The following is a 25934-nucleotide window of genomic DNA, read 5'->3' on the forward strand; positions in this document are numbered from 1 at the left end:
CAACAACCTAAAATGTATCTGAAGCATTGTAAAAACAACCTAAAATGTATCTAAAGCATTGTAAAAACAACCTAAAATGTATCTAAAGCATTGTAAAAACAACCTAAAATGTACCTAAAGCATTGTAAAAACAACCTAAAATGTACCTAAAGCATTGTAAAAACAACCTAAAATGTGGGTTAAACACTGTAAAAACAACCTAAAATGTACCTAAAGCATTGTAAAAACAACCTAAAATGTGGGTTAAACACTGTAAGAACAACCTAAAATGTACCTAAAGCATTGTAAAAACAACCTAAAATGTATCTAAAGCATTGTAAAAACAACCTAAAATGTATCTAAAGCATTGTAAAAACAACCTAAAATGTATCTAAAGCATTGTAACAACAACCTAAAATGTGGGTTAAACACTGTAAAAACAACCTAAAATGTATCTAAAGCATTGTAAAAACAACCTAAAATGTATCTAAAGCATTGTAAAAACAACCTAAAATGTACCTAAAGCATTGTAAAAACAACCTAAAATGTATCTGAAGCATTGTAAAAACAACCTAAAATGTACCTAAAGCACTGCAAAAACAACCTAAAATGTACCTAAAGCACTGTAAAAACAACCTAAAATGTACCTAAAGCACTGCAAAAACAACCTAAAATGTACCTAAAGCACTGTAAAAACAACCTAAAATGTACCTAAAGCACTGTAAAAACAACCTAAAATGTATCTAAAGCATTGTAAAAACAACCTAAAATGTGGGTTAAAGCATTGTAAAAACAACCTAAAATGTACCTAAAGCATTGTAAAAACAACCTAAAATGTATCTAAAGCATTGTAAAAACAACCTAAAATGTATCTAAAGCATTGTAAAAACAACCTAAAATGTACCTAAAGCATTGTAAAAACAACCTAAAATGTATCTGAAGCATTGTAAAAACAACCTAAAAATGTATCTGAAGCATTGTAAAAACAACCTAAAATGTATCTAAAGCACTGTAAAAACAACCTAAAATGTACCTAAAGCATTGTAAAAACAACCTAAAATGTACCTAAAGCATTGTAAAAACAACCTAAAATGTATCTAAAGCATTGTAAAAACAACCTAAAAATGTATCTAAAGCACTGTAAAAACAACCTAAAATGTACCTAAAGCATTGTAAAAACAACCTAAAATGTATCTAAAGCATTGTAAAAACAACCTAAAATGTACCTAAAGCATTGTAAAAACAACCTAAAATGTACCTAAAGCACTGTAAAAACAACCTAAAATGTACCTAAAGCATTGCAAAAACAACCTAAAATGTACCTGAAGCATTGTAAAAACAACCTAAAATGTATCTGAAGCATTGTAAAAACAACCTAAAAATGTATCTGAAGCATTGTAAAAACAACCTAAAATGTATCTGAAGCATTGTAAAAACAACCTAAAATGTATCTGAAGCATTGTAAAAACAACCTAAAAATGTATCTGAAGCATTGTAAAAACAACCTAAAATGTATCTAAAGCATTGTAAAAACAACCTCAAATGTATCGAAAGCATTGTAAAAACAACCTAAAATGTACCTAAAGCACTGCAAAAACAACCTAAAATGTACCTAAAGCACTGTAAAAACAACCTAAAATGTACCTAAAGCACTGCAAAAACAACCTAAAATGTACCTAAAGCACTGTAAAAACAACCTAAAATGTACCTAAAGCACTGTAAAAACAACCTCAAATGTGCCTAAAGCACTGAAAAAATACTATACAGGGACATAGCAAATCACGACACAGAGACATACTGCAATATGTTTTCCAGACAGTTTATAAACCAATCCACAACTCCCTTTCCACCCGTGTGCAGCTCCAGCGGTGCGGTTCAGGCGGTCTCTGCAAGACGTGGAGGTGAGAGAGAGAGGCATGGCCGTGTTGGAGTGTGAGGTACCTAATGAGGGCATCCCCACTGCCTGGTACCTGGAGGACCAGAGACTACAGGCAGGGGGTAAATACGGCATAGAGCAGAACGGAGCCCGGCGCAGGCTCACTATCCGAGATGTAGGAGCAGACGACGATGGGGTCTATCTCTGTGAGATGCCTGATGGAGGGAAGAGTATCGCTGAGCTGGCCGTCAAAGGTAGGTAGACGTCTTATAGTATGGCAGTGTATCATTCACTCATTTAATACAGTCTAGAAAATACATCTTTGAGCATCAGAACCATTGAAACAAATGTTTAAAAAAAATATATATATATATATTTTCTATAAACCCAATGATTTTTCTCCAGGATATACAGCCATACAGTACATGACCCTCAACACTCGTTCTCACCCACAGGCACAATTGTTAAAAAACTTCCTCGAAAACTAGACGTGTTAGAGGGGGAGAATGCTGTGTTCTGTGTGGAGGTAGAGGAGGAGAACATGGATGTCCACTGGTTCAAAGATGGCCTGAAGCTACGCGAGAGCCACCAGACTATCCTCAAGTCCTTTGGTAAAACCCACATGCTGGTGTTCGTCAACGTCTGCCACGGGGACACTGGGGTCGTGACCTTCGTTGTGGGAAGATCCAAGACCTCGTCCCGGCTCAGAGTCAAAGGTAAGGTGGATGTTGACCAAGGTGACCCATGGCCCCTTACTTAGGGATTTTCCAAATCAAATCAAAGTTTAATCGTTACATACACAGTTTACAGTTAACTTTTTGGGGATTTACCCATGTAGATCCGAAAGGGCTCGAACGACAGTATGGTGAAAACTCCAGCTATACTGTGCAACATATCCTAATGTAGCTGCTAGAGACTAACAAACGTACGACAGGCTACAAGCATTATGGCAACCAATGCTCACCTACTTTGTACCTTTCCCCCTGTTTCGGTTTTCTCCACAGCTGCCAGACACAGCCCTCCCATCTGTCCAGTGGGGGTGGAGATGGATGTGGACAGGCCCAACAGCGTGCTCCTCTCCTGGGAGCCGGCCCCCACCAGCCAGACCACCACCCGCTCCGTCTATGTCCTGGAGAGACAGGAAGTGGGATCACAGGAGTGGCTGAGGTGTGCGACCTCCGACACGGCGACCTCCGCAGAGGTCATGGGCGACAGCGTGCCGTGCGAGGGCGATTACCACTTCCGTGTCTGCTGCATCAATAAGTATGGCCGTAGTGGACACGTGGAGTTCCCTAAAGTCGTCCATCTTGGTGAGTGCTGAATTGGAGAGAAACCATGTTGATGTGATCAGGGATGAAAGGCTGTCATGCACTATGGTATTTGTGTACCCTGCAGCTATGGAAATTCATTGGATGTCACTAGTTTTGAACTCTCACCTCTCAGTGCCAGGTCCCAAGATCAGGACCCCTCTCCAGGGCTGTGAGGTGACGGAGGGGGAGGACGCCCTGTTCTCCATCAATCTGTCAGTGATGGTGACGGGCACCTGGTTCCTGAACAGCACCCAGCTACAGGATAGCCAACACTACTCTATCCAACAGGCCAAGACACAGCACTCCCTGGTAATCCACAGCACCAAGGTGGAAGACCACGAGGCAGAGGTCACCTTCATCGCCAACGGAGTCAGAGACTCAGCGGTTCTCAAGGTTCAAGGTAGGTGTTGGAGAACGGTGGAGTGTAAAGAGAAATAACATGATAATGGCGTCAAGCTAGACAATCTGTATTGAGGAGGCCTTATAACAAGGACTGTTTTAACATTTACATTAGGCTTGTTGGTACTGTAATGATATGCAATTGCATGATATTAGAATACTGAATACTGCTTGTACATATTTTTTGGTAATGATTCCATTCCAGCTGCGGTGGTAAAGTTCAGCCCAATGTCAGAGTCAGACAGTAACAAGAGGGTGGAGACTGGTGACCCTGTGGTTCTGTACTGTGAGGTGTCCCACCCCTCAGCCAGCGTGGGCTGGTTCAAGGATGGGGTGGAGCTACAGGTGACAGACAGCCTCAACATCCAATCAGAAGGCAACATGAGGAGGATCGTTATCCGATCGGCTGAGTTCACCGACTCTGGCGTGTACACATGCGAGACGATGGGTGATGTCATCAATTTCAACGTGGAGGTTGAAGGTGAGTTGCTGTATGTCATGTTTGGTCGTCATGGAGATCATTAACATGCACTCTCAACCAGAAATGTTCTATTTTCCATATAAACATCAACTTTCTATACTGAAAGTTTTTCAGATGTTTGACCATCTCTTTGAATTCACAACTTCACATGAATTTATTCAGCCATCAACCATGATGTCATACTGATTCACGCTGACGATCACCCAAGCTAACTGAGCATCCCATATCTGCCACCTTAACCAATCACCCATAACACCCCTAGCTGTGGGAGCCATGTTCTCCCACCTCCCTGAAGAGGAGAGGACCAAGGCCGCTGAGGCTGGCGAGCCCATCGTTCTCCACTGTGACCTATCAGACCCATATGCCCAGGTCTACTGGTACAAAGATGGCGAGCAGATCTTCAACCTGCCTGGTGTAGACTTTCAGGAGGATGGGCATACAAGGATGCTGATTATCCAAATGCCTGACTTCTCCCACTCAGGCGTTTACATGTGTCGGACAGCTGATGATGTCAGTGTGTTTCAGGTGGAGGTCAAAGGTGAACAACGGAGATTGTTGTTCTGTGTTTTCTCTGAGGGAATCCTAATACTGTGTTGTACTTCCTCTGTGCCGGCTAGTCATCTTATGTAGTTGTTGTTGTTGTTATTGACAGGATTATCTTGGTCCTGTAACCCAGTGTGATGGCTTCTGTTCTGAAAATGTTCTCTGAGTCTTCTCTAACCTGTTTTTCACCCCCATTTCTTTCCTCTCACTCACTGTCCTGATCTTTCTGATATGTATCTGAACAAACCTCTGGAAGAACATGCTTAGTTTGATCACACTGAAACAAAACAGTCCACAACTCACTCCAACCCAGCAAGCCTCCTCCTCAACAACCAAACGCTAACTCTAACCATGACCATCCAACCTCCCCAGGTAACTCACCCTCTCCCTCTCCCCCTCTCTCCCTCCCCCACCAGGTCCCCCTGTGCAGTTCAGTGAGGTCCCTGAGGAGGAGCTCCAGAAGTCTGCTATGGAGCTGGATCCTGTGGTGCTCACCTGTGAGGTTTCCAGAGAGGACGCCAACGCTACCTGGTACACAGCTAACATACACACCGCTAGGAAACACAAACTGGATTTCATTATCCTTTATGATTTGGAGTCATTTCTGCTTAGAATATTGTTAATTTAGTGGGAACTGATCATGTTCAGGCTGTAAAAAATATAAGTAGGCTTATTACGAAGTTTCAACAATTGAGAGAGCCGTGTTGGCCAGTTGGGTTCAGGCTTTTGTTCCAGCCAAGCACCATCACACCTGATTCAACTAATCAACAATACTGAAGGTTCATTGTCCTGTCCGTCATGACCTTCCTCCAGGTACAAGAATGGGGTTGAGGTCCAGGCCAGTGATAACATGACCATACAAACAGAGGGCACCATGAGGAGACTGATCATCCGTTGTGCTGAGACCTCAGACGCAGGAACCTACAGCTGTCAGTCAGGAGACAACAGCCTCTCATTCACTGTCAACATCAAAGGTATGTACTGTACACTAGCCCTACATGTTTTCATGTCATGTAAACAGGTGAAGTTGACTCCATTGTGTTGAGCAAAGATGAGACTTTGATGATGATGCAAACATCAATTCCCCTATCCCGGTGGTAGAATTTGCTCATTCATATGCTCCTTTTCCCTTGTTGAAACTAAGAGCCTCCAGTGATGATCGTGGAGCCCAAGGAGGACGTGGTTATGGAGGGTCATATCTCTGAGCAGGTGGTCCTGCAGTGTGAGCTGTCCCGCTCCAGCGGTGAGGTCCACTGGTTTAAGGACGGCCTTCAGGTCCTGGAGACGGAGAACGTCCAGCTGACGTCCGAGGGACCGTACAGGAGGCTGACCGTCCTCTGCGGCTCGGCAGAAGATTCCGGAGAGTACGTCTGCGACACGGATGGAGACTCTGTGTTCTTCCAGGTCACCATCACAGGTAAGATACTCCAAGGTTCCATGCCTGGTTCATTTGTTGTGAGTGGTAGTGTAATCGTTTCATCTTTTGGGGTCTCCTATCAAACCAATCCCCCTTATCAGACGACAACTATTTAATTGACCTTTTTTACACTATTACACAATTTAATCTTATGTCAGACTATTTCATATCCAAACTTCTATTTAAATATATACATACATTTTAATTGCTTCCATTTAAATGCAAGTTGTTCTCCCTTTCTCAGAGCTTCCGGTGCGAATCGTCTCCCCTACTGAGTCTGAGCTGGAGCTGACCAGCCTGACCTCTGAGAGGCTGGAGCTCAGCTGCGAGATCTCCCAGCCTGATGCCCAGGTACGCTGGTACCGAGATGGGCTGGAGGTGGAGGAGAGCGCCTCTCTCATCCTGGAGGTCCAGGGGAGCCCACAGGACACTGGTCATCCCCGCGACCACTGTGGAGGACACAGGAGAGTATGTGTGTGACACAGAGGATGACTCAGTCACATGGCTGGTCACTATTTCAGGTATGTGGTCAGTGAACTAACTCTGTTCAGCGTAAGAGGTTTAGTTATGTCAGGGTTAAGTATTTGAATCTTTGGTTTTGTATTTTTCAACTATGTGAGATGAATGGACATACATAATATTATTAATATAACTGTTCACTATGATTTCTTATAAATAAGTTAGACTTTAGGTATCTGATTTATGTTGTTTTGATGTATTGCTTTCTGCTGTCTGCTAATTTCCCATATTGCAATATTCTGTTGAAAGAATATGTCACGTCTAATCAAGGTGGGTGGAATCAGGCGCAGAGAGCAAATAGCGATAATAAGTTTATTCTCCGGTGAACAAAATAAACTAAACACGGTCAACCCAAATACAAACAGGGTGAAATTATCCAAAATAGGATAACAGACTAACTGGAGAATAATATACACAAAAACACCGACAGACGAAACGAATGACAAAATAAACAATCTCGCACAAAACAAGGGCGGGACAACCTACATTATATACAGACACTAATTAACTAACACACAGGTGAAAACAATCAGACAAAACCAACAGATACACGAAAAGGGATCGGTAGTGGCTAGTAGGACGGTGACGACAACCGCCGAGCACCGCCTGAACGGGCAGGAGAGCCAACCTCGGCGGAAGTCGTGACAGAATAGAAATTAACCATATTAATCCCCTCTTCTCAGAGCCTCCTGTGAAGCTGGCCCGCTCTGAAACAATGTCTGACGTAAAGGACTGTTTCTCTGGAGAACCCATCGTCCTGGAGATCGAGGTGTCACGGTTCAACGCTGAGGTGATCTGGATGAAGGATGGAGGAGAGGTGGAGGAGAGCAGTGATGTCACCATCACTGAGGATGGACTCATCCGCCGCCTCACCATCTGCACGCCCGTCCCGGGCGACTCTGGGAAATACACCTGTCTTGCCTCAGATGACCTCATCGACTTCCAGGTCAAGGTGTCAGGTAAGAGACGGTTGGAGGTGAATGGTACTTTGTTTTCACACAATTCCATTTGAATTCAATCAGGAGATTATAAAAATACTAATGCAAAATATATTAAGAAGTGAGGATTTCATGTCCTAAATTCAAATGGAATTGACTCTCCAAATGTGAACATTCTCCCTCTAGAGCCCCCAGTGAAGATCGTGAATAGGTCAGAAGTCAAGACAGAGGTCAAGTCCCTACCCTCTGATGACATTGAGTTGGAGTGTGAACTCTCCAGGGCCAATGCCGTCGCTAAGTGGTACAAAGATGGCCGCCGGTTAAACGAAGACGAGAGGTTCTATGAGGAGGAAGAAGGGGCGTTCCGCTCCCTGGTGATCCTAAATGCTGAGCTGGAAGATTGCGGAGACTACTTCCTTGATGCCGGAGATGACAACATCACCTTCCATGTCACTGTGCAAGGTTAAGAATCACCTAATCACAAATCAAGTCCTATCTGCTATCACCTAACCCTTAGCCCCTACCACCTACCCCATACCTCTACCCCTCATCCCCTACCCCTTACCCCTATGTACGTGTAGAGATATTAGAGGATCGGATAGGTGTAAAACTAAGCACTATGGTGAAAATAATTCCTCCTAGCCTTTCAGAGTGCAAGGTGGATCTGTTAACATATTGATAATACCTATGAAAACTGCATCTGATTTAAATCAACAAAAAAACTTAAGTCTATTCCTCCTTCTCCAGAGCCTCCAGTGACCATCCTGGGGAACTCTGAGGATACAGACTACCAGGAGATGGTTGCCGGGGATGACCTGATCCTGGCCTGTGAGGTGTCCCGGGCCAATGCCCCTGTCCAGTGGTACTGTAACGACAGACAGCTGACTAGCGATGACCGGACCTACATGGAGAGCTACGGCACGCTGAGGAAACTCATCCTCTCTGACATCCTGCCCTCTGACTCTGGGAAGTACATGTGTGATGCTATCGATGACAAGATGGTCACCATGGTGAAGATCCAAGGTAATTGGCTGGGCTATATGGACAAACGGGTGTTTACAGTCTTACAGACATAGGATCTTAGTTTGAGCCAGTTTGCTACAGCATAATCCTGCAGAAACAGGAAATGTGAATTATTATGTGGATTATAATTGATAAAACATTTTTGTAGGAGTTGATACATTTTTCGTTCGTGTAAATCAAGTCTGACATTTTAAAGTGGAAATTACACACTATAGAAACCTTTTGTGCAGGAAAAGTCTCAGCAACGAAATCGTGATCAAATTAAGTCGAAACGAGACTCTGTCTACAGTGGAATGAACCTGAACTTTAAAATGTATACTGTATACTATAGGATGTGAACCTTTTACACCTCATTCTTTATTCTCTCTTACTCACTCTTTTTCTCGCTCTCTCTCTCCCAGACTCCCCCGTCACCTTCGTAGACAAACAAGCAGTGAACATCATCACGGGTTACGAGGCAGAAAGTGTGACGCTGATGGGGGTCGTGTCTAAGGAGAACGCTCCGGTTCGCTGGCTCAAGGACTGGACACCCGTCATAGGGGACCGCTTCCACACGGGGGTCGACGGCGCCAACCGGTTCCTCACCATTGACCCGCTGAGAAGATCGGACAGCGGAGAGTACACAGTAGACGCCAACACAGACGAGATGCATTTCAGTCTGCTAGTCAAAGGTTTTTAACTTCCATGTTCCCATTCTGTCTTTATCTAATTATATAGTAGCTGTAGATCAGGGGGGAGCACTGTGTTTCTTTAACCAACAGAGGTTAATATGAGGCTATAAGCCAAATCCCAATACGAAAAGGTGACAGAGAAAAATAGGCCCCAGGCCTCCTGGGTGGCGCAGTGGTCTAAAGCATTGCACCGCAGGGCTAGCTGTGCCACCAGAGACTCTGGGTTCGAGCCCAGGCTCTGTCGCAGCCGGCCACGACCGGGAGGTCCATGGGGCGACGCACAACTGGCCTAGCGTTGTCCGGGTTAGGGAGGGTTTGGCCGGTAGGGATATCCTTGTCTCATCGCGCACTAGCGACTCCTGTGGCGAGCCGGGCGCAGTGCGTGCTGACCAGGTCGCTAGATGTACGGTGTTTCCTCCGACACATTGGTGCGGCTGGCTTCCGGATTGGATGCACGCTGTGTTAAGAAGCAGTGCGGCTTGGTTGGGTTGTGTTTCGGGGGACGCATGGCTCTCGACCTTGGTCTCTCCAGAGCCCGTATGGGAGTTGTAGCAATGAGACAAGATAGTAACTACTAACAATTGGATATCACGAAATTTGGGTGAAAAAGGGGGCCAAAAATAATAATTTTAAAAAAATGATGTTGTGAATGACTAAAGTCTTGTAAAGCACGGTGGGGTTGAAATAATGCATTATGAATGGGGTTTCAGAGGGCGATAGAAGGTATCACCAATCCTAACAGCTCTCTCTCACTTGTGGTCTCAGAGATGAGGGTGAAGTTTGCCAAGCCGCTCCACGACACTGTGGCCCATGCGGACGGCATGGTGACCATACGCTGTGAGGTGTGTAAGCCCAAGGCGGACGTCCAGTGGTTGAAGGACGGTGTGGAGATCGTCCCCAGCAGGAGGTTCACCATCCGGGCCGACGGCGTGGAACGCAGCCTGACCATCCACAGGCTGACCAGGGACGACACGGGGGAGTACGCCTGCGAGTCCAAGGACGACCGCACCGCCGCCAGGCTCAGAGTCGAGAGTAAGTAGTACAGCCCTCAAAATGGGTGCAGGATCTGGTTCCAGCCCAGAATAATACCACTAATTAAATTAATCAATAAACCTTTGAGCCATTCATTAGTTTTTCTCTTTCCTTCTCTCCCTCCCCCCCCCCCCCCAGTGCCCCGCGTGGTAGAGTTCTTGACAGAGCTCCACAACACCATGGTGTTAGAGGGAGAGGACGCCACCTTCAAGTGCGTGGTGTCGCCAGAGGACGTGCAGCTGGTGTGGGGGATGGACGGCGAGCTCGTCGTCATGGGTGACCGTTTCCAGGCAACGCAGAACGGCCTGTGTCACACCCTGGTGATCAAGAGCTGTCAGATCCTGGACTCCTCTAAGATCACAGTGGAGGCTGAGGGGAACGTGTCTAAGGCCACCCTCAAAGTACAGGGTGAGTCCACAACTGACCTGGGTCAAATTGATGTGGCAAATACTTTCAAATACTTGAGATGCACTTGTTTAGCTTGACCTGAGTGTCAGATGGGAGCAGGCAACTCTCACATGGTTGTTGCTCTAAATGAGAAAGTGTTCTCAGTCAACATACCTACATAAATTACTCAAACAAAGCCTAAGGAAGTGGATTACCATACAAATGTGTATTCTTAGTGAACCATCCTTTCAACAGTCATGTTTGGTCCTTCCGTCATTATCCAGAAGCTCAGGTGACCTTCACTAAGAAGATGGAGGCGGTGATGGCCGAGGAGTACGGAGAGGCTACCATGGAAACAGAGGTCAGTCTGGACACGGGCGAGGTCCAGTGGATGAGGCAGGGTGTGGTCATCCAGCCAGGACCCCGACACACCCTGGGCCAGAGCGGACGCAAACGCAGCCTGACCATCTGCAACCTCAACCTCTCTGACCGCGGAACCTACCGCTGTGAAACCCTGCACGACCGCACGCAGGTCAAACTCAACGTGGAGCGTAAGACAATGTCCGGACACCATGTCATACTGATTGATAATGATAGGTTTTCATCAGATACAGCCCTTAGCTGTGGTATATTGGTCATTTACCACAAACCCCCGAGGTGCCTTATTGCTATTATAAACTGTTTACCAACGTAACTAAGCAGTAAAAATAAATATTTTGTCATACCCCTGGTATATGGTCTGATATACCACGGCTGTCAGCCAATTAGCGTTCAGGACTCGAAACCACCCAGTTTATTACTATTGATATGAATGGGATTTCATCAGTTAGAGTAACAAACCATAAAAGTGTCCTGTTATGCTTAGCTGATAAAACAACAGCTTGAGTCCTGGATTCTATTTGCAACTACATTTACTGTGTCTTTATATATAGTAGCTGGCAACAACAGCTACAATGCATGTTGGCCTTCACTATCATGTATTGTGCCGCCAGCCGTCAGGCACTAAAGTAACAATGGGTAAAGCCCTGTGGGTGAGAGATGGATGACATGTTGGTATGTCATCTTACAATAGTAGCTTAGAGACTATAGAGTGATGCTGTGGCAAAAAAAGTCTCCTGGCTTTAGGTGTGTTATCTTTTAACCATCTGTCAATATCTCTACCTCTACAGCCCGTAAGATCGCCATCCGTAAGGGTCTGGTGGAGACAGACACATTTGAGCGGGAGACGGCCTCCTTCGAGGTGGAGCTGTCTCACACTGGCGTGGAGGGCGTCTGGCAGAAGGACGGTATCCGGGTCAAACCCAGCAACCACTGGCGGGTGAGCTGCAACGGGCTGGTCCACGGACTCACCCTGTCCAACCTTACCCTGGAGGACACGGGCACCATCGTCTTCTCTGCGGAGGGAGTCCGGACCTCTGCCAGGCTCACTGTCAAGGGTGAGGTATCATCATCATCATCAATAATCAATCAAATGTATTTATAAAGGCCTCTTTACATCAGCAGATGTCACAAAGTGCTTGTACTGAAACCGAACCTAAAACCCCAAACAGCAAGTAATGCAGATGTAGAAGCACGGGGGCTAGGAAAAACTCCTTAGAAAGGTAGGAACCTAGGAAGAAACCTAGAGAGGAACCAGGCTCTGAGGGGTGGCCAGTCCTCTTCTGGCCGTGCCGGGTGGAGATTACATGGCCGTTAAGGCCAGACCGTTCTTCAAGATGTTCAAACATTCATAGATGACCAGCAGGGTCAAATAATAATAAGGGTGGAACAGGTCAGCACCTCAGGATTAAATGTCAGTTGGCTTTTCATAGCCGATCATTCAGAGGCCGAGACAGCGTTTGTGGTACAGAGATAGAGAGGGAGAGAGAGGGTTGAGGGTCGAGAACATCATCATGAATATCCAGTTATCTAATACAGGGGTCTTTAACCCTGGAGAGCTGTGTCTGGATTGGATGTTATAGTAAAGAACATTTCTTAACATTTCTTCCATGTTGTTGTTCTTTCCCAGAGACTCCAGTGACTCTCATGAAGAAGCTGGTAGACATGAGACTGGAGCAGGGCTCTCCTGCCACATTGGAGTGTGAGCTGTCCAGGCAGAACGTGGAGGTCAGGTGGCTGAAGGTAATAGATGTACAACCAATAGACCTGCCGTATTTGTGTCAGTAGTGTATTACCATGTTATATAGAACAGGCACAGACAGGAAGTAAACAGTTTGATCTCATTAAATGTTGTCTATCCCTGAGAATACGGTAATAATGTTGGTCCTGTCTTTCTTCTTGACTGTAGAATGGGACAGAGCTGAAGCCAGGGAAGACCCAGTACCGTATTTACTCCATGGGGAGGAAGAGGTTCTGTCAGCTGCTGCAGTGTAGCCTCTCTGATGCAGGCACCTACACCTGTGACCTAGGAGATGTCAATACGTCCTGTAACCTGGAGGTCTATGGTAATATACTGTACACTCTCCTTATCAAGTCACTGCAGAACGGTCTTCATTTCAAGTGCATGTAAAACATCTCAGTACTCTCACCAACGGTACTCTTCGTTGACCTCTAGTGTTCAGTTATAGTGACAGGAAGGCTGAAACAGGCCAACACAGCCAACCTTGTACTGCGTGCTACTGCCACCTAGAGGTCAGGGCTGCCTGACTAATGCTCTTCCATTGGCACGGTTACGTTTGCACACTGTTACTATATTCCAACGTGTTGAACCAATTTTCCAATCTCCCTCCACAGAGCCTGAAGTGGAGGTGCTACACGGGCTGGAGGACCTGTATGTCCAGGAGGACCAGAATGCTGTGTTCATGTGTGAGGTGTCCATGGAGGACGTGACCGGGGAGTGGTACAAGGATGGACACAAGATACGACCCACTAGCACCATCAAGATACGCACAGAGGGTTAGTGATACATCAGTCAATCAATCAGTTAATCCATCAAACCGTTAAACTTCATGATTGCGGTGAATAATTTGGTCTTAATTAATTGACCTACCTGGTAAAGGTCAAATAAATAATAGAATAAACATTGAAATTCCATGTCTGTGTTTCTTTCTTCAGGGACCAAACACTTCCTTCTCATGTGCAACGTTAAAGCTGAGGATTCTGGGGAGATCCGCTTTGTGACCAAACAGACAGAATCAACAGCCTACCTAGAGGTGGAAGGTAGGGATTCACCTACCGGGCTGCAGGTTTACCTCACCTATCTCTGTGTGATGTTCCAGCTGATCTGACTTCAGTTCCTATAAGCAGACAGCAACCCAAACTCTGTTGTGGGTGACAGAACTCCCTGTGTCCATGATCTGACCTGAAATCAGTTCTCTTCACTGAAATAACTGCACTTCTCTTATATTTTTTCACAGAGGCCCCCGTGTCTATCGTGAAGCCTCTGAGAGACCGCACGGCTCTGGAGAAGCACCGCGTGATTCTGGACTGCACCGTGTCCACGCCGCGCTGTGACCTCACATGGTACAGAGGCAAGGCAGAGCTGGTGTCTTCTGATAGGCTAGAGATCCACAGTGACGGCTGCTACCATAAACTGACCATCCACGAGGCGACTGTAGAGGACGAGGGTACCTATAGTATAGAGGTTGGGGAGCACACCTCCACAGCCCAACTCCTGGTGGAAGGTGAGCGGATGGTGGTTTCTTGTAAAACAATATGTCCGTATTGACATATCGTTGATCTTTTTCTAAATATCCCTCTGTCACTTTATTCCCCTCAATCTCTCACCTTACCCCTTTCACATTTCTCTCTCTCCCTCAAACACATAGAATGATGTTCCTGACCTTTTGTGGAAAAGGTGACCCATCTCTTTTAACCCTCCATCCCCTTGCCTCTCCAGCCCAGTCCCTGGTGATAGAGACAGAGCTGCAGGATGTGGTGGTGACGGCTCCTGACCAGGCCTGTTTCCAGTGTGAGGTGTCCGTGGCCATCAGCAGGCCCCCAGTCTGGACTCTGAATGGAGAGACCATCCAGTCCAGCCCTGATGTCCGCTTAGAGAACCACGGAACCATCCACAAACTGAACCTGAAACAGACCAGACCAGACATGAGTGGGACGGTTACCTTCGCCATGGGAAAGGCCAAGAGCAGCGCCAAACTGAACGTGATGTGGAAGTAGAGGCAAGGGGGAGAGAATGGGAAATGTTGATTCTGTTATGATCAGGAATCGAATGTCTGAGACATTGGTACTATATAAGAATGCGGTCTATCTGATCTAGTAAAGCTGCATGTAACGAGCGAGACAGAAAAGTGGAATGTGATGAAATGTGGTACTTAATTAAGCCCGAAACAACTGTTTCAGGATCAGTTTTGATGTTTTACTCAATGGTTGGGGTCATGAGCAAAGCTGATCTTCAGTCAGTTGTAAAGGGCAGAAAGTAACCTTGGAGAGAAATGTTAAGAAGGATGGATTCCAGTCAAGTCAAAAGGTCAAATCGGTATGCAACACTTGGGTGTGTGAAGGTGTTAGAATGGTTTATAATGGTGGGTATGAATGCCTGTGTGTATGGATATAAATCAATTATACACATCAGTTACACATATTTATTTTGATAATATATTGATTGGAAATTATATAATTAAGTAAAAAATATTTTTTTCTAAACATGTTATATTTTCCCCACCGTCATTAAATACTAACATCCATAGTTTGAATGAAGGTTTTTATCCAATAAATCCGTCAGACAATATCTTAGGATAGAGCTTACAAACATGTTACTTTTGAATTTGTGCCCGATGAATGTGCTTTGAATTAAATACTTTGAATGCTTTGATGAATGTGTTTGAATGAAGGTGCTTTGAATGTGCTTCGATGAATGTGCTTTGAAATGAATGTGCTTTGAATGTGCTTCGATGAATGTGCTTTGAATGTGCTTCGATGAATGTGCTTTGATGAATGTGCTTTGAATGTGCTTTGAATGTGCTTCGATGAATGTGCTTTGAATGTGCTTCGATGAATGTGCTTTGAATGTGCTTCGATGAATGTGCTTTGAATGTGCTTCGATGAATGTGCTTTGAATGTGCTTTGATGTCAAATCGTGGATAGAGTGCCTGAACACAAAAGCACCTGCACTGGTTATTTAATTATGTTGTATTTATGGAAGATATAATTAAACAGTTCAATACAATTGGTATGATAAAAAGACTGTCCACAAATTGTTACAGCTATTCAATCCTAAATCACATGAATAATCCATAATATATTAATTTCATTTTTTTGTTTGCTTTATTACAGTGCAAAACAAAATATACATATGTGTATAATATATGCATATATTATTTAAAGTGTTTGAATACAGGAAGAAGAGGTTCAGCAATAGGTCAAGGTCCTCATGGTGATAGAAAGCTCTCTTCCAAAGCACTGTGAATGACTAGGGAACAGCCCTGAAGCAGTTGAAAGGGACTGGATCTACGACAGTAAATATCCCTACTGAGTTATGACAGAAATCACGCCTTGAAATACTAAAAGAAACATTTAAAATGTGTGTAAATCCTAGATGTCACATTATCTAAATGGCTGTGGGTGGCTTGAATTTCAAACCAGGATTTGCCCAGTTCCTAGTGTGTGTGTGTGTGTGTGATATCCATTAATGCATTGTTAGAGAGCCCGCAACATTCGGACATTGTACTACAGTGATTTCTGTTCATCCTTTGGATAACACTAACAAAAAGGGCCAACCCACTTGCCAAGAGAAAAAGATTTAAAAATGTTTTTATTTAAGTATCTAACTTGATTGACACAGGCACTTGGTGAGTGTTTACGTTGGAATGTGAAATTTTTAAATGTATTATTTAATAATTAAATGTATTATTTCTTAATACTGATAGATTTATCATGGGTGTACTGGTTATTTAAACTCTGAATCATCTTATTTCACAAGGTATTTTAGTAGACCCTTAGTCAACTCCAACACAGTGGCTTTTCCCCCATGCATTCATAAAACAGTATCAATCAATACGAATCACTCATCCATTAAAACTACTCTTCCTGTTCACTTCCTGATAGACCATCTCGTAGTTTTTACTTACAAATAACAATTATTGTTTTGTTCCAAACCCAGGTAAGTACCGGTTAATATAGTCCTACCTTGTGTCAGAAGCTTTAGTTTAAAAACCAAACTACCCAAATCCTACAATCTGGTCTAAAGAAGCATAGTATTTGCAGTCCTTTAAAAAGAGGTCATGAAAAAGGGAAAGTATTCAAGTACTGTTTCTAGTAAGAGGAGGGAGAAGTGTGCTTGTCAAAACCAGATGGATAACACAGTCCCAACACCTTTCCTCCATGGTATGGCTGGGCGTTACAGACAAAATATATTTGGTCTAAATGTGTTTCATGATTAGTACATGACCTAGAATGGCAACAAATCAATTCTTTGTGAATTTAAAATGGTCTTTCTCCATTCTGATGGTTTTATACTCAACCAAACCAGGACAAAACTGACAATGAACTAGCCCAATTAGTAGAACTTCTCCTTTAATTGAGCACTGTATCAAAATTCTGTTATTGTGAAAATATATAGCGGTATGTGGATCCATACAGGTATTCACAATATAGTCGCCCAGCCCTCCTCCATGAATGTAGCGTTGACCAACAGTTTGCCTGGACAGAATCTAAATATGTTTTCCCAACACATATCCAGGTCCTCTTGCAGAATACCAAGGGTTTTCCAGGCCATTGACTGGTACATGGTACTGTGTCCATGTGTCTGAGCTGGAGCATTTAGTCTGTCTGGGTTGAGGTCCATGGTCCACAGACAATGTAATCCAAAAGAAATCCTAAAAGATTATATTGTAATTTAAGGTGCATTTCAGTCATCTGACTACTGTATTTGTTATGAAAACATTTTACAGGGTAATAAATGTTATCTGGCACATTATCGCACATATTCCTATGGTTTTAAAAAATAAAAAACAAATATGATTAAGGGACATGGAACGTTTTGATAGCTGCAGTAACTGATAAATGTCATTCTCTATGATTCCATCCCCTTAACAAGTACTGATGCCCATTCTGCTAGTCATTATGATACTAGCTGAGTGATGAAAGAAATAAAACCACTTGACTTACACAAAGCCAATACTTTGCTTGTTAAAAATGCTAAATTGTCTGTTGGTGAATGAAATAAAAAACACATTAAAAGTGTTAAAAGTAGTAAATATCCATTCATACAGCTGTCATTTGCTTTTCCATACAGAGTTCTAGAACTGTTCGCTCTTCCGGAAACTTATTGACTCCAACCCGGCGTTAGAGAACTGATTCTGATTGGATCCTGGGTGTTCTCTCTCATTACCTTCCTGCTGCATGTTTTTTCTTCATTCTGAAGAACGTGGTAGATTCCCTCTACTTGACTGTTCTGTATGCTCCAATGACATTTGATGAAAGGCACTGTATAAAAACTTAAGGATGGTAGATCGTGTCCTGAGGGGTCAAGTCCTCTGTTTTCCCCAATAGAGGGCAGTACTAGCGTGGTTCTGACGGGTTGAAGAAGAGGGGTGGGCTTGGAGGTGATAGTCTTGTGGTTGATCTGGTGGACGGTAGGCTGAGGGGTGTACGGTTGGGTGTGAAGACGCTTTAAGGCTGCGGTTCTCGGTCTGTCCTGTAGATGGCGGTAGTATAGGGGTAGGGTGACTGACAGCACTGCTAGCTGGAATCCCTCTGCTGCCTGAGCACCGTGTAGACATCCTCCACTTTACTGAGCCCTTCGAAGAAGGGGATTAGATCCAGGAGCTCGGTGTCGGCCATGTCATCGAACCACGACGCCACAGGCACCTGCAGCCACACACAGACGGGACAGAGTCAGACATGCATGTAGTTACAATGAGATCATTACAATGGCGAGGCACCAGAGTCGGTCATACAGCTCGTCAAAACAAGAGCCAGGCTCTGGTTTCAATTAACTAGTGAGCTAGTTAGAATGCAGCTAGAGAGACAGCTGGTGGCACTTTCCTTCCAGTGGTACGACCTCCTGCTTCCATGGTCCTTCAGTCATAGAATGGTATAGTTTATAAATGATTCATTAAAAAAGTTTGTTTCTAAATATTTAGTTATCTATACAATTTTAATTGCAAAACGTTTTCACATAACTAAAAGTTTGATAAAGCCAGTCAGCCAACATTGCCATCTTTAAAAAAAATCTTTTTTTAAGTAATGGATGCTGACAAAGAAGGAGGAACAGAAAGAAGGGGCCAAGGAGGAGTAGGATGGTTCTTACAGCGTTGTCTGGGTGGAAGACGTAGGAGGCTGGGGAGTTATCTATGATGATGACCTTGTTCAGGTCCCTGCCCAGACGACTCAGGTCCTTTACGTAGTTCCCCGGTGGAACACACACGACTCACGGAACAGACGGCCACGGAACGCACCCCATTTATCCAGCAGGTCTGACACTGGGTCAGCATACTGGAGAAACACACATAGGGGTCTCCGTATCAGGTGAGGAAAACAAGTGACAAGTGATTTCCTGTCTTTGCAGCTTTTGACCAGCCTTTAAAGGTCCAATGCAGCTGTTTCTCTCAACATCCAATCATTTCTGGGTAACAATTAAAGTACCTTACTGTCATTGTTTTCAATTAAAATGGTCAAAAAGAAACAAATAGCTTCTTAGAAAATAGTAATTTCTCCAGCAAGAATTTTGCTAGGAATGTTTGGGAGTGGTCTGAGTGGGGAGGGGAAACTGAATGTTCTCTGTTATTGGCAGTGAGGTTTGGAACTCTTTCTTATTGGTCTATTAATTTATTTTGATGTCACCAGGCAGGCCAAAACTCCCACCAAAACAAGCTGAAATTTAAGGTAGACTTTTCAAAATAGCTCTTACACTAAAGGGCATTATCATTTTCACACCACTATTCCAACCACAGAGTGAAATATAAAACACAGAAATATCACATTTTTGACAGCAATGGGCCTTTTAAACAAACATGTTTTTTGATTTCATTTGCTGGTTTAAAATGGTGTTGTCCTCACCTTAGCCAGGCTAGCTGTGAACAGAATACATTCAAACAGCTCTCCCATCCTCTTAAGGAACTCATCCACGTGAGGTCGCTTCAACACATATACCTAGATGGATACATTGTATGTTAAGTTTAAGGTTTAAACAATAATCAAATACATTATCTTTCCACCTCTCGTCTTAAACAAAATGAAAAACCCCCCCCACCCAGATGCATTGAGCAGTCTTTCACTTCATCTTTCCGTGGTGGTCTGCTGCAGAGGGTCATAGTCCTGAACCAAGTCATGCAGAATAGGTTTCTGAACAAACCTATCCTGGATTACTTGAATCAGGCCCAAGCCCAAGATACACTGTTGGCTCCAACTTCAGAACCATGTAGGAGGTGACAGTCTCTCAGCGTGACTCCAACGTTCCTTTTGTGGTAGAAAACCCAAGGCCTCAGATGCCATTCTAACCCAGTCCAGAACCAGACTGAGCAGTTGGTAACATACAGATATACAGTATTGTAGGGAGCCATAATATACCTTAATAATACTAAAGGATTTAACATGGAAAGGTAGAGGCCGGTGGCATTGGTCTGTGACAGTTGGGCTCGTCACCATGCAGTGATAGGCTCACCTGATGAACAGTTCCATCGATCTCTACGGGAATGATAAAATCAGCATTGTTCACTGGCTGTGGGAATAATAAAGATACATTATTTTGAACAAAACCACTTAAAAGACATCCTAAACACCAGAAATGCAGTATACATGAGAGAAACTATGTGTATTTAGAATATTTAGAATTTAACAAACAGCTAGTCTGGATGTGTGATAGTGGCAAAAATGACAGATGTCATTGTGACTGCCAACAATAATACTGTGGAGAAACCAATTTCTTTCCTCGCTCTCAGAGTGTTTCTCATTACTATTGGACATTACTGCCTGGTGATGTCATGCTTTCACAAGAGGGGAAAATCTCTCTCCATAAAAGAAAACAAGATGCAAAAAGGCACACAAAAACATTTTGTAGCAGGATAGGACATTTTTTAAAGAAAAGCTAAACCCCAAATTAAATGGTACAGCAATTGTATCAAAGTTCACCAATAGCTTTAGAGTTCATGGATGATGGATAAATATTGTGACTCTATAATATTACTAGTGTAAATGGTAGTATGTTCCTGGTCTCACCTTGAATGAGCTGTGGACCAGAGTTTCATCCAGGTCTATGACAACACAGATCTTCCCTGCGTCTTTTGACTTGGCCTGAGGAAGCAGCGGTCTGACTTGGACCTGAACCACACACCCAGTTAACGTACACAAACCACAAACTAACATTTGTCATGATACATGTAAAATACAAACTACACTGTGACATAGACTTTAAAAAAAACACCATCAAGTCACGTTCTAGTTTCTAACATTCACTATGACATCATAAACACACAGACAGCATTTACCTGGACCAAACACTGCAAACAAAAGACTACAGCATTTTATAACACTGCATATTGACCACAGCATTCATTTGAAAACACTGCATATACAAACTAGACAGCATTTACCACAAAAACACTGCATATACAAACTAAACCACAGACCATTTACCTGGACCTACGCAAACCATAAACATAGATTCTAAAACATCCCTGAACCATTAAAGAGAGCAGTGGGACATACCTTGGAGACAGTCCCGTTCTCCTCCACCAGTAGTGGGGCGTTGTTGTTGACCGGCGGGGGGTCAGCCTGGTCATGACATAGGCAGCAGAAGAGGCTGTGGAACAGGCCTCGACTCCTGGGCTTCTTAGACGACGAGGGTGGGGGACCTGGAAGAAAATAATGAGCTCATCCGTCAGTCACACAGTCTTCCTGTATCTATTTACTCTCACTGCTCCCTGATGTGGTTTATTCACCGACTCTTAACTTGAGACGTGGACATGCTGTAGTTTAACTTGAGACGTGGACATGCTGTAGTTTAACTTGAGACGTGGACATGCTGTAGTTTAACTTGAGACGTGGACATGCTGTAGTTTAACTTGAGACGTGGACATGCTGTAGTTTAACTTGAGACGTGGACATGCTGTAGTTTAACTTGAGACGTGGACATTCTGTAGTTTAACTTGAGACGTGGACATTCTGTAGTTTAACTTGAGACGTGGACATGCTGTAGTTTAACTTGAGACGTGGACATGCTGTAGTTTAACTTGAGACGTGGACATGCTGTAGTTTAACTTGAGACGTGGACATGCTGTAGTTTAACTTGAGACGTGGACATGCTGTAGTTTAACTTGAGACGTGGACATGCTGTAGTTTAACTTTGAGACGTGGACATGTTGTAGTTTAACTTGAGACGTGGACATGTTGTAGTTTAACTTGAGACGTGGACATGTTGTAGTTTGAATTCTTGCGTAACTTGTGGGGGACAGTCGATTGAACGCATCAATGTGGAAATTCCTGTAGCAGAGTTGGAATTTGTCCCGATGCGAACAACATATTTCTGCAGATGTACTGTACTGTATGCTCAAAGGATAAACATGTGATGTAATGGTTGTTTTTCAAGTTCATTCCAGCAGAATTTATGTAATGTATAGCATCTTTAGTCTTTGACCTCATTGCGGCCATTTCGCTTCAACCTGATGCCCTTTTCCCAATGGTTTGAATGAAGAACAATTAACAGATAAAACACTTTACTTGGTTATTAGTTATAAGAGGAATGTCCTTGAGGCGAGAGACATGATTGTGCAGCTTTAATATTTCCATGAGGAATATGTAAACTTAGCTAAGAAAGTCATGCGAGGGGCATGTCACTTCAAATCAGTGACAGTTTGAGTAGCCACTTAAATCATTACATCCAACTCAATGTATTATAATGTCGAATCTCTATTTCTAAGCATTGCCTGACGATGACTGCCAGTCTTGGAATAAAACACTTTCTTAAGACTAAACTGACTTCCCTTTTATGTAGAGTTTTTGTTTACTATAATAAAGCTCTAGAGTTCCACTACTCGCTCTCTGCAAACTTCTGCCCAATCAGAAAAGGGACAAATGCTTTCCTTAAACTCTCCTCCCTTTCATTCTCTTTATTCCCTGTCTTTCTCTCACTCGCAACGTGACCGTGTTACAAACTCTTTCACTGTCCCCCATTTCTTTCACTCCCTCTCTGGCCCATTCCAGACACCTGTGACCCCCTTTCTCTCCCTCTCTGGCCCGTTCCAGACCTGTGACCCCATGTTTTCTCTCCCTCTCTAGCCCGTTCCAGACCCCCCTTTCTCTCCCTCTCTGGCCTGTTCCAGACCTGTGACCCCCTTTCTCTCCCTCTCTGGCCCGTTCCAGACCTGTGACCCCTTTCTCTCCCTCTCTGGCCCGTTCCAGACCTGTGACCCTCTGCCCACTGCCACGTCCAGGCCAAACCAAAACAGGAAGGGGAAATGTGGGGGCAGATCAGAGGGGGAAACAGATCGTGTCGGCCCACCACCACTGACGCAGCAGGATCAGATGTCACACAACAAGGCAGGTTACAGAGAGCAGACAGCGGCCTGAGAATAGGGCCTCAGCAGGATCAGATGTCACACAACAAGGCAGGTTACAGAGAGCAGACAGCGGCCTGAGAATAGGGCCTCAGCAGGGTCAGATGTCACACAACAAGGCAGGTTACAGAGAGCAGACAGCGGCCTGAGAATAGGGCCTCAGCAGGGTCAGATGTCACACAACAAGGCAGGTTACAGAGAGCAGACAGCGGCCTGAGAATAGGGCCTCAGCAGGGTCAGATGTCACACAACAAGGCAGGTTACAGAGAGCAGACAGCGGCCTGAGAATAGGGCCTCAGCAGGGTCAGATGTCACACAACAAGGCAGGTTACAGAGAGCAGACAGCGGCCTGAGAATAGGGCCTCAGCAGGGTCAGATGTCACACAACAAGGCAGGTTACAGAGAGCAGACAGCGGCCTGGGAATAGGGCCTCAGCAGGGATACGTCTAATCCATTACCTCTCCTTTAAAGCTACAATATCTCACTTTTTGGGTGACCTGAACAAATTCACATATAAATGTGTGTTATAATTCTGTCATTCTCATTAAACCCAAGTTGAAGAAGCAGTAGATCTGTTCTATGTAAACTATTTCTATGCTTCCCATTCTCAGGTTTCGTTTTTACTATTGGTTTTGTACTCCAGCTTCAAACAGCTGAAAATACAATGTTTTTGGTAATGGAGACATATTTCACAGCGGTTTAGATGGTACAATGATTCCCTACACTATACTATACATGCTTGTTTTGTCACAAACTGAAATTAGACAAACTATTAGAATTATGGCAACCAGGAAATAGTCGAGCGATTTCTGCATAGTGTATCTTTAAGAGAAGGGCCCAATTCCAAACCAGGCCCTCCCTAGGCCCTAGCCCTAGATCCTGGTTGAGTCTCCTGCCTAACAGATATGAAAGGATTGAAAGATCAACCAGAGGCCTTTCAGGAGCTCTTATTGTATCACAGATACTGTAGATACTGCCTACCTATCAAATCCTTTCACATCTGATAAACAAGAGGAGTCTCTGGGTTGGTTAGTGACCGGTAACGCAGGTTGCCCATTGGCCCAGGTCAGCTAGAGACAGGAAGTTACAGCATTAAACAGGAAGTCTGTCAAAGTCATGGGCTCTCACTCCATTTGTGTCTCCTGGCCATGGCTTTCACACAGTACTTCCCTTAGGATTTATTTCAGCCATGCTGGAAAGGTACGTGGTACATTGCTACTGGCGTTAATGCAATGACATGCTAGCTGTTCCCATAGACTTCCAGGCATTAAGCCAACGACTATCGATTTTTTAAAAAGTGTATGAATATAGGGAAACACTGCAACATAAACCCCTCTCTGAGAATAACTGTATAGTAATGTGTTATCAAAACAAATAGAGCTACTCATACCAGGAAGTAAAACTACAGTCTACCTGGTACGATTACATCACACACACTAAATACAATCCCTACTTGGTGCCACCTCACACCTTATCTCCAGATTTCTCTGAGGTCTATCACTGTGACACAGATACCACTCCGACAACGTTGTGGACAACAAACCAAGATGGCATTTCTCATATAGCCTATGGCAGTAGTTTAACTGTGCCATCCATCGAGTTTTATGTTGCTAATGGGGAAGTACAAGGTGCGTGGGCAGGCCTTAATCTCTGTTTTGAATGGGTCATTATAATGTAAATACTAGGGCTGGCTATTGAAGCTGTACAGTCCTCGTGGTAACTGCTGATTGCATAACAGCGGGAAAAGCTTTAAGAACGCACCACCCATAAAACACGTTAACCAGTCTTCTAGAAAAATTGTTGATGTAAGTAAATCACACGTTTATAAACGCATCCGTCTGTAGCCTAGTACACAGCTGCTTTTTAAATCATCAAACTCTCAACAAGTTATTTCAGAAGTGTTCGCTTTTTTAGGAGGTCTATGACAGACAGCAACTGCAGCCTGGTCAATTAATTGTAGTTAGATTACGCGATTTGATTGAGTGGGCTCGTCCGTCCTCACTGCAGTGACCTTGCCTGTCAAAAAGTTGCGTCGCGTATCACAACAATGTTGCCATTTGAAGCTTAGTTGTTGCCATTCATTGTGGTCACAATGTAGACGTTTGCAGTTTTGATAGTTTCGTAAACACTGTCCTCGTCTTTGAAAACACCCAATGGACGACGGACTAGGCTAGCTAACTGAAAAGTTGAGTGTGGTGCAAAACAACTGACGTGCATCTTGAGAACTTTCTCCAAAACTTACCCTTCTCTCTATTCCCCTCTTCATCTCGACTAATTTGCGTGATTATTGAGGACTGGTGGTCCATTGCACCAGACTTTATCCACAATTGAAACTAAAAACTTTGTTCCGTTTTAGATTGTTCGCTGACTAGGAACATTCAATTATAAATGTGCACAAAGTTACATAACCGCAAACAGTATTTAAATACATTACGCATCCAAACGATTACATTTCTCGGCTATTCAATGACGTACCAGAGCGGTATAAAATCTACAAATAAAAGTTATATACATTTAAAAGGGAGTTGATAACTTTGTTTCAACATGGAGTTCAACTCCGCTCTCAATTTGAAGATACAAACATGGAACTCGGCGGTTTCAAGGCTTCCCATTCCTTTTAAAGTGGCACACAAATTTATGATTGTGCACGGAGAGTGGCAGTCCACTTTTGCAAGAATACTCGACAGACTACGACGGTCCCTTGAACCATAAATTATAGGCCTATTGTATTTCTGCGTTCATGACATCTTGTAATTTCGTAAATATCAGGATATTACTGGGAAAAATCTAATTGAACACACCTCCCACAGGTATTACTAGTTTGAAACTCGTCTATCATCCCTATGCTCTGAGTTTCCCACTGACCTATTTTGTCAACAAAAAAAGACAGCAAGCATGGCGGCATCT

The 25934-nt window shown here is 43.9% G+C and overlaps 1 protein-coding gene and 1 pseudogene across 1 annotated transcript in view; one reads left to right on the forward strand and one right to left on the reverse strand.

The window, feature by feature from the left end:
- The window catches only part of LOC124011155 (obscurin-like protein 1), a 33345-nt gene extending 18122 nt beyond the window's left edge, over positions 1-15223 (forward strand). Inside the window, 24 exon segments of the mRNA XM_046324228.1 lie at positions 1840-2109; positions 2311-2571; positions 2860-3165; positions 3299-3565; positions 3770-4045; positions 5005-5119; positions 5402-5562; positions 5733-6005; positions 6250-6413; positions 6415-6526; positions 7208-7483; positions 7649-7924; positions 8210-8485; positions 8887-9156; positions 9922-10188; positions 10327-10596; positions 10860-11126; positions 11745-12011; positions 12584-12696; positions 12863-13019; positions 13309-13470; positions 13630-13734; positions 13932-14198; positions 14414-15223. Coding sequence (XP_046180184.1) covers positions 1840-2109; positions 2311-2571; positions 2860-3165; positions 3299-3565; positions 3770-4045; positions 5005-5119; positions 5402-5562; positions 5733-6005; positions 6250-6413; positions 6415-6526; positions 7208-7483; positions 7649-7924; positions 8210-8485; positions 8887-9156; positions 9922-10188; positions 10327-10596; positions 10860-11126; positions 11745-12011; positions 12584-12696; positions 12863-13019; positions 13309-13470; positions 13630-13734; positions 13932-14198; positions 14414-14691 — 5456 coding nt within the window. The 3' untranslated portion in view covers positions 14692-15223.
- Positions 15224-18122: 2899 nt separating this feature from the next.
- LOC124011154 lies at positions 18123-25627 on the reverse strand (annotated as a pseudogene).
- Positions 25628-25934: the final 307 nt, after the last annotated feature.

Source organism: Oncorhynchus gorbuscha, linkage group LG23 (genome assembly GCF_021184085.1).
Source record: "Oncorhynchus gorbuscha isolate QuinsamMale2020 ecotype Even-year linkage group LG23, OgorEven_v1.0, whole genome shotgun sequence".
Lineage (NCBI taxonomy): Eukaryota > Metazoa > Chordata > Actinopteri > Salmoniformes > Salmonidae > Oncorhynchus > Oncorhynchus gorbuscha.